Here is a 17,006-nt window from a genome sequence, read left to right as displayed (position 1 = left end):
ATGGGTGGGAAGGTGTATGTGTGTATCTCCAAAAGAAAGAACTGTGATCCAAACAGCGAATGAAAGGTAGAGGACTGTAAAATTTGATGGATTCAAACGAACCAACTCTCGACCATATTAGAGACAAAAGCTCTGGAACAAGAGGCTTTTGTTACTTTTTTTATTGAGGTAAACTTGGTATATAACATTATATAAATTCAGGGGTACAGCATGTAATTGGACATCATATGAACTATAAAGTCATCACCACCAAGAGTCTATTTTCCATTTTCACCCTTTAATTGACTCTGTTCACTCATTTTGTCCCTTTCCCAGCCAGCACTATTCCCCTCTAGTAACCATCAATGATCTCTTTATCCATGAGTTTGGTTTGGTTTGGTTTTAGATTCTGCATATGAGTAAAATCATATGGTATTTGTCTTTGTCTGACTTCTTTAGTCAGCATAATGCCTTCAAGGTCCATCCTTGTTGTTAACAATGGCAAGATATCATTCTTTTTTTATGGCTGAGTAGTATTTCATTGTTGTTATAATTGCTTTTTATGCAGGACTGACCAGCACATAATTAGTTTATGTTTTCCAGGTTAGATAATATTCTAAGTACTTTATAGCCTTACAATTACTTAAACAGTGAGAGATTAATACGATCACTTTCTCCACTTTACATATGAGTTCACTGGGGCATAGGGAGGTAAAGCAAGGTGCTCAGGTTAGCATAGCTGATAAGTGGGGAAGCTATTCAGGTCATTCATTATACTGTCTGTACCTCTCTTACATGACAATTTATTGTTTCCTTAATCCCTACTTGCCACTCTTAGTTACTTTATATGCATTATAACTAGTCCTCCCAACAATTTTATAAGCATGGCTTATTATCCTCTCTTGAGATGAAAAAAGTGAGATTCAGAGAGGTTAAATCAAGGGCCCATTGTCATGCTATTAATGAGTGGCTGAGCTGTGATCAAAGCTGAATTCTGACTCCCAGCCCTTTGTTCTGTACCTTCCTCTCACATGTTGGTTTGATCCAGAAGAGAGAAAGACCAGTTGTCTCGATGCCCTGAAAGCAATTTCTGATAGTGAGTGTCTGGTTAGTAGAACCTTAAAGTGGCTAATCATCAGACCCAAATGGGGAAAGTTGATAAAATGTACATGCCCAGTCTTCTTTGAAGACCTATCAAACTAGAATCTGCAGGAGTGCGACCCAGAAATCTTCAATTTTCATTACCTTCCTCCAGTGTTTTGGATGACTCTTGGGGTTGGGGAATCGCTGGATCAGATGCTGGGAAAAATCTCTCACAAAGATGAGAGTTTAAGAAATTGTCTCTTTTTCATGCCTGAAACAGGAGGTGCTCAGTATCTGTTTCTTTGAGCAAATGAATGTATGAATAAATGAACTTTAATGAACTCTTTGAAATGGTTTCAAAGTATGTAGATTAGCCGTAGTGGGTTCATTCTTTATGGACCATGTACTTTTTTCTTTCCTTTAATTCAATTGCTGCTGTCTCAATAAAGTTCTTCTGTGTTAGTGTTTGTTCACCATTGGATTTATCGAAGACTCTAAAGCAGGGGTCCTCAAACTACGGCCTGCAGGCCACATGCAAATAAAATATTGTATTTGTTCCCGTTTTGTTTTTTTACTTCAAAATAAGATATGTGCAGTGTGCATAGGAATTTGTTCATAGTTTTTTTTTAAAATATATTTTATTGATTTTTTACAGAGAGGAAGGGAGAGAGATAGAGAGTTAGAAACATCGATGAGAGAGAAACATCGATCAGCTGCCTCCTGCACATCTCCCACTGGGGATGTGCCCGCAACCCAGGTACATGCCCTTGACCGGAATCGAACCTGGGACCTTTCAGTCCGAAGGCCGACGCTCTATCCACTGAGCCAAACCGGTTTTGGCCATAGTTTTTTTTTAAACTATAGTCTGGCCCTCCAATGGTCTGAGGGACAGTGAACTGGCCCCCTGTTTAAAAAGTTTGAGGACCCCTGCTCTAAAGGCTCAGTCTGTAGTTTAGATTATGCAGATTTTAATGGACCCAAGGAATGGTCAGTGGATTGCGAGATTTAGAGCAGCCTGTGGCAGTGATGAATGTGTCTTCAAAGTTTATGCATTTGAATTTGTAACATTGCTTGCTTGTTCTAAGCTTATCCCTATTATTTGAACCAACTGCTTTGGAAATCTTGGGAGAACAACTCTTCAAATGTGTTAGAAAGTTTTATGCTTGCCGGGAGAATAGCTTTTTTTTGGGTTAAATTTTAATGTTTTCAATTCTAGATGGACCGGAGCCAGGAAATTGTCAACTGTTTAAATAAAGTGTTTCCTTTCTTTCCTTCCCTCCTTCTCTCTTCCCTTCTTTCTCTCTCTTTGTCTTAACAAAGAAAAATATTTGCCTAATGAGAAACTCTAAGGGGCTTGGTTGAGGTTCAGTGAATGAGATGGAAAAGTGATTTCAAGTGAGGGGGTGACTATTGTTATATATTCCTCCAAATTCCTCTGCTAATCCCCACATCTTGGCCAACTAACTATAGCGCTCTCCTGATTGTCGTATGCACAGTATTTATAACCTATCCTCCGGAATGTGGAAATGTGCGCAAGACCTAAAATTGCTTTAGTGTTTCCAGATTGCAACAGACACATTTGTAGTGTAGGGAGGCCTGTGGATCCTGCACCTGCGTGTGTCTGATTTTAAGCACAGACTGCCTACCTCCAGAAGCTCGGAGTCCCACGTACCCTAGGAAACCTCTAGGAGAATCCCTCTCCGTGTGAGCTTTTGCATTTGTACCGCGTCACACACACTGTGCTGTCTGGTCACAATCCAGCCAATGCTGAAACCATTAAGATTTTATTAGGTTTGTCCTAGTATCATTATATTACGCCATCGCCAGTGCTTATGGACAGTTCCTATGTTCTGAACTATGATTTTTATAGCCTGAGTTTATTAAGCGCTCCTGGAATAGAGGCTCCTGGAATTAATTAAAAAGAAATCTTCTTAGGCAGCACTAGGAGGGAAACACTTTGCAGAACGCTTTTCCATGATTTGTGTGCTTCGAGTCTAAGTTCCCAGGAAAAGAGTTAAAGTAAAGTAGCTGGAAGAACTGCTGTTACTGTCATCTTCAACGGATTGGCAGGGCCCGGTCTTGCTGTTCTCCAGAGAGCGGTGGTTGTGCATTGATTTACACCCAGGTTTTTGAAACTGTGTTTTCTGCTTTTAAATACAAATTTATGTTTTTACCTAGCGCCTTCCATGGAGCCAGCCCTCGTAATCTCCAGTTTCCTGGAGGGGAAACATAGTCAATGCAGCATTCAAACAAATAGGAAAGGAAAAAAAAAGAAACACCATCCCTTTGGCTCTCAATCTTTGAAATCCATCCTGTGAAGCAGAATCTTTTTATTCCCAGCAGTAGAGACTTACAAAGGAAATGGCTAGGGATTATGAAACATGGGCTCATTTATGACCTTCTAGAAACTGGACTACCTCAGTGAGGAGCAGACAGAGTTGGGGCAAAGGGCTGTGCAGTCCGAGTTTTCTTCTTTTTCTCAGCTGGGCTGAGTGTTGCCTCTTGACCAACATTACAACCAGCTTGGATCCATATGCAGAACTTCTGGAATCCTACCTTGCTTGCAGCTTCTTATCTTTCAGGTGGTCACATAGATGATCCTTCTCCATCAGTGTTTTGCCTGATAACCCATGGGATAGGTTACTGCTCTTTACACAGTACCGTAATTCTCGGATACCGCAAAGTTGGTGCTCTTTACGCAGTACCGTAATTCCCTGCTTATCCAGTCTTCTCCAGTCACTAAACTTTAAGCCTCACAAAAACCACATCAGCTCTGCAAAAGACTGTACCTCAGTCTAGTGCCCAGTAAATATTGGTTGAGGAAATGAATGAAAAACATACTGCATTTTCAGTATGTGCGGCAAGGAGCATTTTTAGGTTTTGTTCATTAGAAACGGACCTTTAATTTTCTCTGTAAAATCAGAATAATAATGTCAACCTTTTCAGGTGCTCAGATGAGGGGGCAGATCAATGTTTCTCAACCTGGGGAGATGTGCATCCTGGGGAACATTTATGTGGCATTGTCTAGAGCAGTGGTGGGCAAACTTTTTGACTCGAGGGCCACAATGGGTTCTTAAACTGGACCAGAGGGCCGGAACAAAAGCATGGATGGAGTGTTTGTGTGAACTAATATAAATTCAAAGTAAACATCATTACATAAAAGGGTATGGTCTTTTTTTTTTTAGTTTTATTCATTTCAAACGGGCCGGATCTGGCCCGCGGGCCGTGGTTTGCCCACGGCTGGTTTAGAGACATGTTTGGGTGATTATGGCAGCTCCATAACCAAAGAATTATCGGGCTCAACATGTCAGTAGTTCTGAGGTTGAGAAATCCTGGGGTAAATGAATGGGCACAGATGGTGGCAGGTCAAAGGTGATTTTATTTTGTTTTATATACTGGAGCTTACCTCTTTGGATAGTACCAATAATAAGTACACAGAGAATAACAGTTTGTAATTATTACGTTTTTGCAATGTGTCAGGCACTATATAAGCTTTTCACAATATTATCAAACTTAATCCTTTCAAGAGTGCTGTGAGTTAGAAACTCATTTCTCTTATGGGGAGACCGAGACTTAAAAGGTTAATTTATCTGAAGTCCTATGGCCACTGAGGGTCAGCGGTAGAATACGAACTCAGGGCCCTGTCTGTTGGCTATTGCTCTGTACAACTTTCTCTGTAATTACAGTCTCTAGCTCGAGGTCTAACAAGATTTCTGTCTTCAATATTCAGTAGGAATCAGAGCTGAAAATATAGAGGACATTTTAGCCTCCTGAAATTCAAAAATGTCTTTTTCTACGTGTTCGTGATTTTACACTTGAGCTACTTTGCATGAAGAGACAGTATATTGGCTGACATAATATGAAGGCTGTTGTTGATCCAAGGATGAGAAAAAAATCTAGTGTGCACTGTTATTTTGCGGGGTTCCCAGGAAGCTCCGCGAAAACCCTGAGAATTTGTTGTCACTCCAAACTGCACTTGTCATAGCTGATCAGAATATTGTGATCTAGATTGGACTTTTCTCCTAGGAAGGTGGATACACAGTAACTGTTTGCCCTGCAATCTGGTGGGGAGCCCTCCTCAGGATCGAATCCTCTTCTTATGCAATTAGAGAAGAAGCACTCCTGAGTAGCATACACCTGCAAGGGCGCAAGGCCTGGGCAGAGGGACTTACTCCCTTCCTGCAGAGGACACAGCTCAGGCAGGTGGAAGATTTACAATTTGGGTACATAATGAGAGTCCCCAGGTCCAGTCCTGAGCACTGTGGTCACTCCCAGTGATTATTGCCTAGAGAGGCTGTTAGCTGAGGAACTTTCCAAGTCAATTCTGTCACCCTCAAGTATTGGTTCATTGTTTCTCAGGCCCTAAAATCTTGGCAAGTCAGCACAGTTAAGCATCTACTGTTTTTTATGTAGAACTTACTTAGAGCCCCTGGAGCAGCTGTTTTCCCCCCTTAGGAAAGGTTTATTCACTGTGGGTTACTATCATGCTTGGAAGCTTCCTGTGGAGGACTCAAAAACAGACTAGATTTTATTCTTTCAGTCTCCATTTCCTCCCTCCTTGGAAGAGTAAATGCTAATAACACTGCACAGTTTTTTGTTCTTCAATAAATCATGCAAATAGAGTCCTGATTACAAATGACTCAGACCAGACATAGTGCTTGTCAGTCAGATAAACACTCTTCAGGAATCCGCTGAGGCCAGGTGACAGTCTGCTGAGACCACGTGACATATGTCGTCATTGCACTGGCCCACCTATAAAATGTCATTTGCACGTCAGATGTCATTTGAGTCTATCTCTTAGGGACAGAAGTGGTTAGTAAGCCTTATGCCTTTACTTTTCTCAAAAGAGTCATTTGACATCATGGGTTTCCACTCATTCTGCATGTAATAAACTAAAACTGAATGAGTAAATGAGATGGCACTGTGTGTAGGACAGTGCTTCTTAGATCTCAATGCGCACACCCGAGGCTCTCACTAACATGTAGGTCAAGGTTATGGTCCTGGACCAAGGATCATACTTGAGTAGCAGGCTATTGGGGAACATTGAGATGGTTTGAAAATGTGAAACCTAAGCTAAAGAAGGCACCAAGTGTATGGCATTAAACTCATTTTTCTTATAATACAACCCTTAGTTGTATTATAAATTATTTTTTAACCTTAGAGGGATTTTTTAAAATATAGTTTATTGATTTTTTACAGAGAGGAAGAGAGAGGGATAGAGAGTTAGAAACATCGATGAGAGAGAAGCATTGATCAGCTGCCTCCTGCACACCCCCTACTGGGGATGTGCCTGTAACCAAGGTACATGCCCTTGACCAGAATCGAACCTGGGACCCTTTAGTCCCCAGGCCGACGCTCTATCCAGTGAGCCAAACCGGCTAGGGCAACCATAGAGGGATTTTTCTAGAGGGGATGGCTCCCGTTCAGTGACAAACCATATATCTGTAAGTTTAACAAATTAAATAATGTTTGACACATCCATCTGTTTATGCCTAGAAAGAGACTCCCCCCCCCCCCCCCCCCCGCTCCTTTTTTTTTTAAGAAAATGTTTCTGAACAATAAGTAATCAATTTGACCATTTTGGTCATGAAAGACATTTTTAGATGGTTCACCATTTTTTAAATTGTAGAAGACATTTACGATATCCTTGACACTTCAATAGCACTTAGAATGGTGTGTGTTTTCTTTTAATTATCTTTCTAAAGATAGCTAAGGGAACAATTTCAAATAGTTCCTCCGTGCGTTTTCATATAGGTTATTTCAATCTCTGGATATTGGTGAGAATTAAGAGACTCATAGCTTTCCATGTCCTGTCATGTTAGCTTATCCTATAGGAAAATCAAATCTGGCACCTTTCAATTAGCTCCTTTACCGCTCTAATCTCAAAACAGATGAGACACGTCCTGGAGCATGAAGGCAAGATTTCTATCTGTGGGTTGCCTTCACTTCCGCAGCAACTGTGTCTTCTCTCATGTCAAAGTTTACTGAAAGTCCTTCTTTAAAAGAAGGAAAAACTCACAGGTGGGAAGAAGGTTCTGCTGTTGAAAAATAATGTATTCCCAATAATGAGCTCTGCAACCCTCTAAGGCAGCAGTTCTCAACCTTTGGCTGTCGAATGACCCTTTCACAGGGGTCACCTAAGACCATCCTGCATATCAGATATTTACATTATGATTCATAACAGTAGCAACATTACAGTTATGAAGTAGCAATGAAAATTTTATGGTTGGGTCACAACATGAGGAACTGTATTTAAAGGGCAAGGAGGTTGAGAACCACTGCTCTAAGGGATCACAGTGGCATATCTCATCTATACCTGGAGGTCCCGAAAGAGGATAAGTGAAAATGTGTTATGGACTGGAGTTTGCTCATTCTACTTGGTAATTCGGATGTAAGCTATTTTGGAGAAAAACAAAGGATGAGAGGAGGCAAGAAATGGGGAAGAAATATCTCTTCTCTGCCGTCACTCATGCGTTGGCACCTTATGTTTATAGTGCTTCATCACGGTGTCAGATCAAAAGGCTGCATCTTTAGCCTGGCCATGGTGGCTCAGTGGTTGAATGTCAACCTATGAACCAGAAGGTCACAGTTCGATTCCCAGTTGGGGCACATGCCTGGATTTTGGGCTCGATCCCTAGTAGGGGCCATGCAGGAAGCAGCCATTCAATGATTCTCTCTCATCGTTGATGTTTCTATCTTTTTCTCTCTCTCTCTCTCTGAAATCAATAAAAAATTATATATATATATATATATGTATATATATACAAATATATATACATATATATCTCCTATATAATAAAGTGCTAATATGCTAATTAACAGAACAGCCAAACGACCTTCCAGACGACCTTCCAGACAAAGCCAGGGCTGTCAGGGCCCACCGAAGTAGCTGGGGCTGCGAGAGCCAAAACCCTTGCACGAATTTTCTGCATTGGGCCTCTAGTATATATATATATATATATATATATATATATATATATATATAGGCTGCATTTTTTTAAAATGACTTTGTTAGTCCCTATTTTGCATTGGTTTGTTTATAACTCAAAAGGGTTTCATATTGTTTTTCCTTAAATCTTATTAGTTCCTCGTTCACTTGTCTCATCTTGAAATAAGACTTGGACCAGTTGGATTTGTAGGTGACCTCCATATTTAATTCAGTGGGTTTAGCAGTGTGCCTATCTATTTTGTTATGCAAATAGGTACTGAAGAGAAGGTGCTGATTGGGATTGTAAAACGCACAATATGATCATCTGTAGCAAGAGGTAACAGTATGATTTTGTTTGGAAGATAATTGAGTCATTTTCATTTCTTGAATACCTTTGCAACTAAATCGTTGTTACTTAAAGTGTCACTTAATGCCAATCACCTGCCTCTAGTCATTTAGTCCCAATTACATCATTCTTGAAAGGTGTACAATCAGGTCAACACTTCCCGCATTACTTCCCTTAACTGACTTTTTCTCTCTGCTTTCCTACAACAGGTTGCAGATAGAGCTTAACCGAGAAGGCCATAGGCTGACTAACGCTGCCCGGAATTACAACCGGAGAAGGGTCTTCCGCCTGCCCAGCTGGGCCCCTATTGAGCGCTCATAACTTGGCTTCCTTTGTTGCCTGTGCAGAAAATTATTGCTTGGAGCATCTGTATAGAAAATTTTCTCTATTGAAGTTTTTTTTTTTTCCTTTCTTTTTTTTTTTTTTTGCACATGGAGGACAAGAGTAAGGAGGGCACGCCAGGCTCCTAAGACCAGAGGCCGCAGGAAGATCCTTCCAGCGCGGGCCTTTGGGACTTTTCCTCTGGTTGGATTTCTGGACTTCGACAGATCCCATCCAATCATTTTGGTTTGGCTTTTTTTTTCTTTCATCTTTTTCTTTTGTCCAGCACATTGTATTTTATTTCTGGACTTCAGAAATGGGCCTGCAGACCACACAGTGGCCCAGCCATGGGGCCTTCCTCCTGAAATCTTGGCTTCTCATTTCCCTGGGGCTCTACTCGCAAGTGTCCAAACTCCTGGCGTGCCCCAGCGTGTGCCGCTGCGACCGGAACTTCGTCTACTGCAACGAGCGAAGCTTGACCTCAGTGCCTCTTGGGATCCCGGAGGGCGTAACCGTACTCTACCTCCACAACAACCAAATTAATAACGCGGGGTTCCCTGCAGAACTGCACAACGTCCAGTCGGTGCACACGGTCTACCTGTACGGCAACCAACTGGATGAGTTTCCCATGAACCTTCCCAAGAACGTCCGCGTCCTCCACTTGCAGGAAAACAACATTCAGACCATCTCGCGGGTGGCTCTCGCCCAGCTCCTGAAGCTGGAAGAGCTCCACCTGGATGACAACTCCATCTCCACGGTGGGGGTGGAAGACGGGGCCTTCCGGGAGGCCATCAGCCTCAAGCTGCTGTTTCTCTCCAAGAACCACCTGAGCAGTGTCCCCGTCGGGCTCCCCGTGGACTTGCAGGAGCTGCGAGTGGATGAGAACCGGATCGCTGTCATCTCAGACATGGCCTTTCAGAACCTCACGAGCTTGGAGCGCCTCATTGTGGACGGGAACCTCCTGACCAACAAGGGCATCGCCGAGGGCACCTTCAGCCATCTCACCAAGCTCAAGGAGTTCTCCATGGTGAGGAACTCGCTCTCCCACCCCCCGCCCGATCTCCCAGGGACGCATCTGCTCCGGCTGTATCTGCAGGACAACCAGATCAACCACATCCCCCTGACCGCCTTCGCCAACCTCCGCAAGCTGGAGCGGCTGGATATCTCCAACAACCAGCTGCGCGTGTTGACCCAAGGGGTCTTCGACAACCTCGCCAACCTGAAGCAGCTCACGGCGCGGAATAACCCTTGGTTCTGTGACTGCAGCATTAAGTGGGTCACCGAGTGGCTCAAATACATCCCTTCCTCCCTCAACGTGCGCGGCTTCATGTGCCAAGGCCCCGAGCAAGTCCGGGGGATGGCCGTCAGGGAGCTGAATATGAATCTTCTGTCGTGCCCCACCACGACCCCCGGCCTGCCTGTCTTCACCCCAGCGCCCAGCACCGCGGCTCCGACCACTGAGCCGCCCACTCCCGCTGTCCCCACCCCTAGCAAAAGCTACCCGCCTCCGACTCCGACCACCTCCAAACTCCCCACGATCCCCGACTGGGATGGCAGAGAAAGAGGGACCCCGCCTCTTTCGGAGCGGATCCAGCTGTCCGTGCATTTTGTGAACGACACTTCCATTCAAGTCAGCTGGCTGTCTCTCTTCACGGTGATGGCCTACAAACTCACCTGGGTGAAAATGGGCCACAGTTTGGTCGGTGGCATCGTTCAGGAGCGCATCGTCAGTGGGGAGAAGCAGCATCTGAGCCTGGTCAACTTGGAGCCCCGATCCACCTACCGGATTTGCCTGGTGCCCCTGGATGCTTTTAACTACCGGGCCGTGGAGGACACCATTTGCTCGGAGGTCACCACCCACGCCTCGTATTTGAACAACGGCAGCAACACTGCCTCCAGCCACGAGCAGACGACGCCCCACAGCCTGGGCTCCCCGTTCCTGCTGGCGGGCCTGATCGGGGGCGCCGTGATCTTTGTGCTCGTGGTCTTGCTCAGCGTGTTTTGCTGGCACATGCACAAAAAGGGGCGCTACACGTCCCAGAAGTGGAAATACAACCGCGGCCGGCGGAAAGATGACTACTGCGAGGCGGGCACCAAGAAGGACAACTCCATCCTGGAGATGACGGAAACCAGCTTTCAGATCGTCTCCTTAAATAACGATCAGCTCCTTAAAGGAGATTTCAGACTGCAGCCCATTTACACCCCAAACGGGGGCATTAATTACACAGACTGCCACATCCCCAACAACATGCGATACTGCAACAGCAGTGTGCCAGACCTGGAGCACTGCCACACGTGACGGTCCGGGGCCAGCGTCACGCCGGCGCCCGGGGACACTCCCGGGAACACACACGTGTGCGCGCCTAGAGACACGCAGATTACATTTGATAAATGTTACTCAGATGCATTTGTGCATTTGAATACTCTGTAATTTATACGGTGTACTATATAATGGGATTTAAAAAAAAAGTGCTATCTTTTCTATTTCAAGTTAATTACAGACGGTTTTGTAACTCTTTGCTTTTTAAATCTTACAAAAAATATATATAGTTGCTGAAGTACTGTACAGGGTTGTACAAAGAGAACCCAACGCCAAGGCGAGAGAACCGGTGATTCTTCCTTCCGATGCACATTCACCACTTTGCTGTTGACGCTGTCAGGATCCATTCCTTTTCCTAGAGCTGGTGGTCAGATGAAAGGGGCCATGAAAATGGACTCATCGGGGTAGGAGAAATAATAGGGGTCAAACAAAGGATGGCCCAGATATCTTCATGCTATTTCTATACTTCCTGGTCTGGAAGAAAAGTTAAAAAAAATGCCAAAATATAAGAAAGGAGGTAGTTACCCTGATTTGACCCAAAGCAGGAAATGGAGAGAGCATCACCAGGAAGTCAGTTCCTGTATGATAAGTTAACCCAAACTGGCGCCATCAAGAAAATGAGGCGAGTTTTGAACAGACCCTCAAACCTGGGGGTTGGTGTTCTGACCAGGAATTTATAAAAAATCACTCCTCGTGCTTCCCTGGTCCTATGTGATAACAGAGTTAGAGACCCGAGTCGGATTCCACTCATCTTCGGGGACAGGTACGATGTCCCAGCAAGAAAATTCCCTTTAGAAGTGTTACTATTCAAAGTATATGTCAGGTTGAATCACATTCAACAGAGATATATTCTAGAATACTTTTTTTAGAAGAGGCTAATAAAAATAATGGGAAGATTATATTGAATGGAATTATTTTTGATAATGAGAATTATTTGGTAGAGTCACTGCAGCTATGTCAACATGATATTGAGACAAACAAGGGGTCATCAGTGTTTGGAATATACTAAAACAGCTTGGTATTTAAAAAGTATTGATACTTTTCAGACAACAGCAAGAAATCAGTGGTTCTGCTATACTGTCAACTGCCTTTGTTAGTATCATGTTGAAATAGCTTGAATTAATACCTTTAACCCCTCGCAAATTCTTGTCTTCCAATCACCTCACATATATTTTCATAATTAGCTATTTATGCTGTTTGTTTTTCTCCCCACTCTAGTCAAAATTTAAAAGAAAGTTATGGATGCCAGTCTTGGTTTCACAAAATATCCATATACACTTTAAAATGCATACTAATTTTCACTGCTAATAATTCTATAAGGACACAGCAAAACTGACCAAAAAATGCATTTTTTTTAAAAAAGCAATATTGAGTTCTCTCCTTGGATTGACTTTGATTCTGTCCCGTTTTGAAATTTTATTTATTCCTTTTCAATCTCAGATGTTCCTCTTCTTTGGGAATTGGGGAGGGATAATCAATCTTATATTAACATGATAAAAGTTGAAAAATGAACAAGTCAGAGAGCCAAGATTTTTTCCCCCCTAATTTTGGCAGGGCTGGGCACAGAACAGAGGGCATAGAGAAGAGAGGGATGTTCGTGCTTCAATCTGGACCATTTTGAGGCAATGACCATCTTCAGAAAGCATATATAATTTCCTCCTTTCCATCTTTTAGATTTAGAAGGGCTATAGATCTCATATATTTTCTAAAAAAATATACCCTTGGAAAATTCTTTTCAAAGTCAAATTCAGGCATATCACTCTATGTTGCATATTTCCTCTACCACTAGCCATTATTTTAGGGACCCATAAAGTTAATGTCACAATCATTTTATGCTTGCGCTCACTCACACACACCCTCTCTCTCTCCGTCACTCACTTTTAACACAATAGAACTGTGATGTGTCTTCTTTGTAAGTTTAGGTATAAAATGCTATGCAAGTTTTTCTTTATAGTAAGAGCTTTATTTTCTTTAATAATATAGCCCCAACTTATATGTTTTAACCTTCCTTGTCCCTCAGAATAAGCAGAAAACATAACCGATGATATCATGTTCTAGACACAAGAATTGAAACTGTGTAGTCAGTTGAGCTGAAATTAACTATGAATTAATTGAATTAATTCTACAGTGATTTTGATTTCCATTTTAGTTGATTAGCTAGTGAGTTTTGGCTGTTGCTTTTCTAGAGCTAGGTCCACACAGTGAAGGGATAAGACAATCTGTGCAGGTGGTCAGTAAAGCAGTGAACCATCTAAACTTCAGGACAATGACATGGGGTTTTGTGTATTCAACTGGATAATTCACTTCCACCACCCTCTTCACCTTGGCCGTGTAGATAAAACTATGTGTTCAAATGATGGTACTTTGACTTTTGAGGTTGTTTTTCCTTTTATTCACAGAATAATCACTCTTATTTATTTGTGTTGTGTGTCTCCAACCCCTAGTGGGGTATTTGGCTGCTAAAATGATTTACTCTGGGCCAAGGTTGGAGAGGTTCTTTAACATCTCATGAGATTCACAGAATTATTGGGGGCTTACGTGGTATATTGGGGACTAGTCATGTGAAATGGTCAGGATGATCGCAAAAGGTTTCTTTGCTAGAAGATGCTCCTGAAGAGAGAGAATCTGGTTACATCTTGTAGTGCAACATGACAAAGATGGCCAAAATGAAAATCAGTCTCGGTTTGTAATCACATAACCGAGGCGCTCACCTACACCAAGATGAGAAACACATCGTGGGATTTGTAATGTGGTATGTGTTTTAGGAAAACTGGTAAACAACTATCAGTAGTGGATTATGCTTTGCTGTATTTGGGCCTGTTTTGCTGGCATCGTTATGTATTCTGAGGTGTTTAGCTGAGAGTCAAAGTTGAAGGTGCAGGCCAAGACCATGAGCAAAGCCATACCCACTGGCTTATAAAGAGCTTGATGCTGTCTGACCAAGTGAGATGATTTCAGAGAGGAGGCCACCAACATGCAGAGGAAATTCTCAAAGGAATAGGCATAGTCGTGATCATAGAGATATTACTGACCATCAGTCATGCCCAGGGTCGTCATTAATACCTGCTTGTTTAAGGAAATGTGTTTGATCATGGTGGGACCCTGGGCTTTCCTCAAAACTATCAGACACATTAGTGGCCTATCACATGGGACAGTCACAGGCAGAGACTGGACTGTATTGCCCTCGTTCTACCCTGTGAGGAAATATTACAATTTCTAATTACCTGGATGTTGGTTGAAAATACATTAGAAATTCCCTTCCTGATGTTAAAAAGAAAGGTGTAATGTGACCAGTCTGGTAAGAAGTATTAATGATGTAGCTAATAGTACAGGTCCATTTCCTACCAATGCAGGTCGTAATGGTCCTAGACATTTCACAGGAGTCAGGACTTCCCCACGGAGGACATGCTCTTCATGTGAGCAGAGCATCCATTCCAAACACAGGGAGCGGATGTGGTCCTTGACCAGCGAACCTCAGCTGCAGAACCCATTGCAAACTTCGACAGTGAAGTGGTTACTTTCCTTTGACTTCTTTGTTCATAACACCTTTCTCTAACTCTTAACAAGGAGACATTACGTTTCACTTTAGAAGGTGAGAATAACTTTGCTCTTGGCTTACTTTTCCAGCTGCCTGGGAAAGCAAAGCAGGAAAGAGTGCCCAATTGGGAAAGAGATATTTACACAGAACAAACAAAAGACCCCTCCCAGTCCTCAATCCTGTCAACCCTTGCCTGAGGCTCTTATTTTTAACTCAAAGTTCTAATATAGAAAGCTGTCATTTATATCCTTCTCTGATGTCTTCATCAGGATAGAAAGACAATACTGGTGATGGGGGAGCTTGTCACTTGAGTGTGGGGAGAAAGTTTCGTACACGTATGACACTGTTGTTATAACACACCAATCATGTCATTTTGCTAAGCGCCTCGTTTTCCTAGCAGCACACCCTCCAGAAGAGCACAATGCAAGGCCATCGCAACAGGCATTTTTACCCAAGTGTAAAACACGTGTGTGCACACACAAACACACACGCTGGGGCATTGGTAGAGAGATGGGATGTCAGATTTATAACCTTGCGGAGGCAAGAATAAGGCGTTGCCACTGTGTGTCCCTCAGAGGACCTGTATATCTTCACTGAAAGTTAACCCTGATGATGTGTTATTGTTTGAATCATATGTTGATTTGCTTCTGGTTTGTGTTTCATGTGTTCTTGCTGACAAGGGACTGCAAGGGGCTGGAAGATTCTGCATCGCTCACCCTCTGAGACCTATCATGTCGCACACTTTGTTAACTACAAATTCACTCTACACTATACAGTACCTTGTTGATATATTCAGTAAAGGCTTATTTTAAAAGAAAACCACATTGTGTTTATCTGAGTAAGTTTATTGGGTTACAGCCAATGCTTGTCAATGGTAGAGAAACGAGGGGTGGTTCTAGATCATACAGGAAGCGGGCAGGAATGAAGGAGGGAATAGGATTTTTGTTCTCTCCTACCTTGAAGACAGCGTTGGTGTTTTAAGATCATTTGACTCTTTTCATGTAGGGGTTTTACATGAAATCTTCATGTTCTCTTCTATTTCTTAAATTGTGTGTTCCTAAAAATGTCTTTAGAATGTAAACACATACTTTGAGCATATTATTTTGTATTTGTGAAGCCTATGTTGTTTAGCATATAGATAAACACCAATGTAGTTATCTAATCAGAGTAGTCCTTTCCCTTATACATTATTGGCTTTAAATGTCAATTTTATTTAAGAACTCTTTTGGTTTTCTACTTCAGAATTTTTTTATCGCTCGTCTACCTATACTTTTAATTAGCACTCATGGAAAAAGATCTATCCATATGCCCAAATTTGACTCTGGATTAATGATCTTCCAGGACCCCCTCCCCTTTTTCTAAGTCCCCTCTTGGCCATTTCACTAATAATATATTAGAGATTAAATCAGTACATAAAATCACGGCACTTCAGTTAACTAGTATTAATTATTTGTAGAATTTCTGTTGGAAAAATAACTATGAAAGGCAGTGGTAATGAGTGATTCATATTAAGTTTGGGGGATTTCATTCAAAATAATGTTCATGTATTTCGGGTTACTTCTATCAAGGGTTACAGACCTTATTCTAAGAAGACCAGATCCTTAGTTGAGGAATATCATTCATTCAAAAAAGTTTATGAAACTTTGCTCTTTCCAGGCACTGGGCTGTGTTTAGAGGTCTCATAGGCGACTAAAATACAGCCTTAGCCAAATCAAATATACCTTCTACTCCACAATGTTCCTAGAGAAATATGTTTGCTCGTTCAATGTATTTACTCCTCATCCACTTTATACAAAGGATTATGTTAGCTTATAGAGGGGATCAGAGAAAAGTATGGCCCTACTGCTAAGGAGATCACAGATCATGTAATAAACTCATGTTCTCACTCATTCTAGTGTCCGAGAGCCTATGTAATAACTTAACACTCATTAAACTCAACAAAGTATCTAAGGTAACAAAAGAGACATATGTACATGTTGGTAAATTTAATAACACGTCTGTCATATATTAGATGATCTTGGTGTTTAATAGATGAAACAAAGTGATCGTACATGGATAAAGTCAGAACTCAATTTTAATTAATTTTTCAAATTTATACCAAGCACTTTAAAAATGTAAGAATTGTATTTGATAATTACACATGCAACCTCTTAAACTTCCACTGAGTGCCAGAATGGAAATAAAACTAAATTAATAATAATAACACCCCAAAATTGTTGAGCATCATCACTGTATATGTAAGACTGCATTCCAAGTGCTTTGATAGAGGTGATTGCGTTTTGTCTTTTACTCTGTAAGGTGTATTCTGTTATTAATTTTTTCAGATTTTAAGACTCAGCTTCCTGAAAATGGCAGAGTCAGGAATTAACCCCAAGCATGACTCTATGGACTTTCAACTGTTTTCCTGCCTCTTAATAAATTGACTAGCCTTAACACTGACTAGCCTTTAGGACAAATTTGTAGTTGATGTTTGAGACTCTTGATAATGGAG

General features: G+C 42.0%; 1 protein-coding gene across 6 annotated transcripts in view; it reads left to right on the top strand.

Annotated features, from left to right (window-relative positions):
- The window catches only part of FLRT2 (fibronectin leucine rich transmembrane protein 2), a 104,779-nt gene extending 89,442 nt beyond the window's left edge, over nt 1-15,337 (top strand). For all 6 annotated transcript variants that reach the window (XM_070415500.1, XM_070415474.1, XM_070415463.1 and 3 more), the window contains one exon: nt 8,546-15,337. In XM_070415500.1, the coding sequence (XP_070271601.1) occupies nt 8,974-10,956 (1,983 nt within the window). In that variant the 5' untranslated portion in view covers nt 8,546-8,973 and the 3' untranslated portion in view covers nt 10,957-15,337. The remainder of the gene's footprint in view (nt 1-8,545) is intronic.
- The last annotated feature ends 1,669 nt before the right edge of the window (nt 15,338-17,006 follow it).

The sequence above is a fragment of the Myotis yumanensis genome, unplaced genomic scaffold (genome assembly GCF_028538775.1).
Source record: "Myotis yumanensis isolate MYYU_CA2020_CCGP unplaced genomic scaffold, mMyoYum1.0.hap1 SCAF_1, whole genome shotgun sequence".
Lineage (NCBI taxonomy): Eukaryota > Metazoa > Chordata > Mammalia > Chiroptera > Vespertilionidae > Myotis > Myotis yumanensis.
The sequence above is the reverse complement of the archived record's forward strand: the minus strand, read 5'-3'. Positions and strand labels throughout refer to the sequence as shown.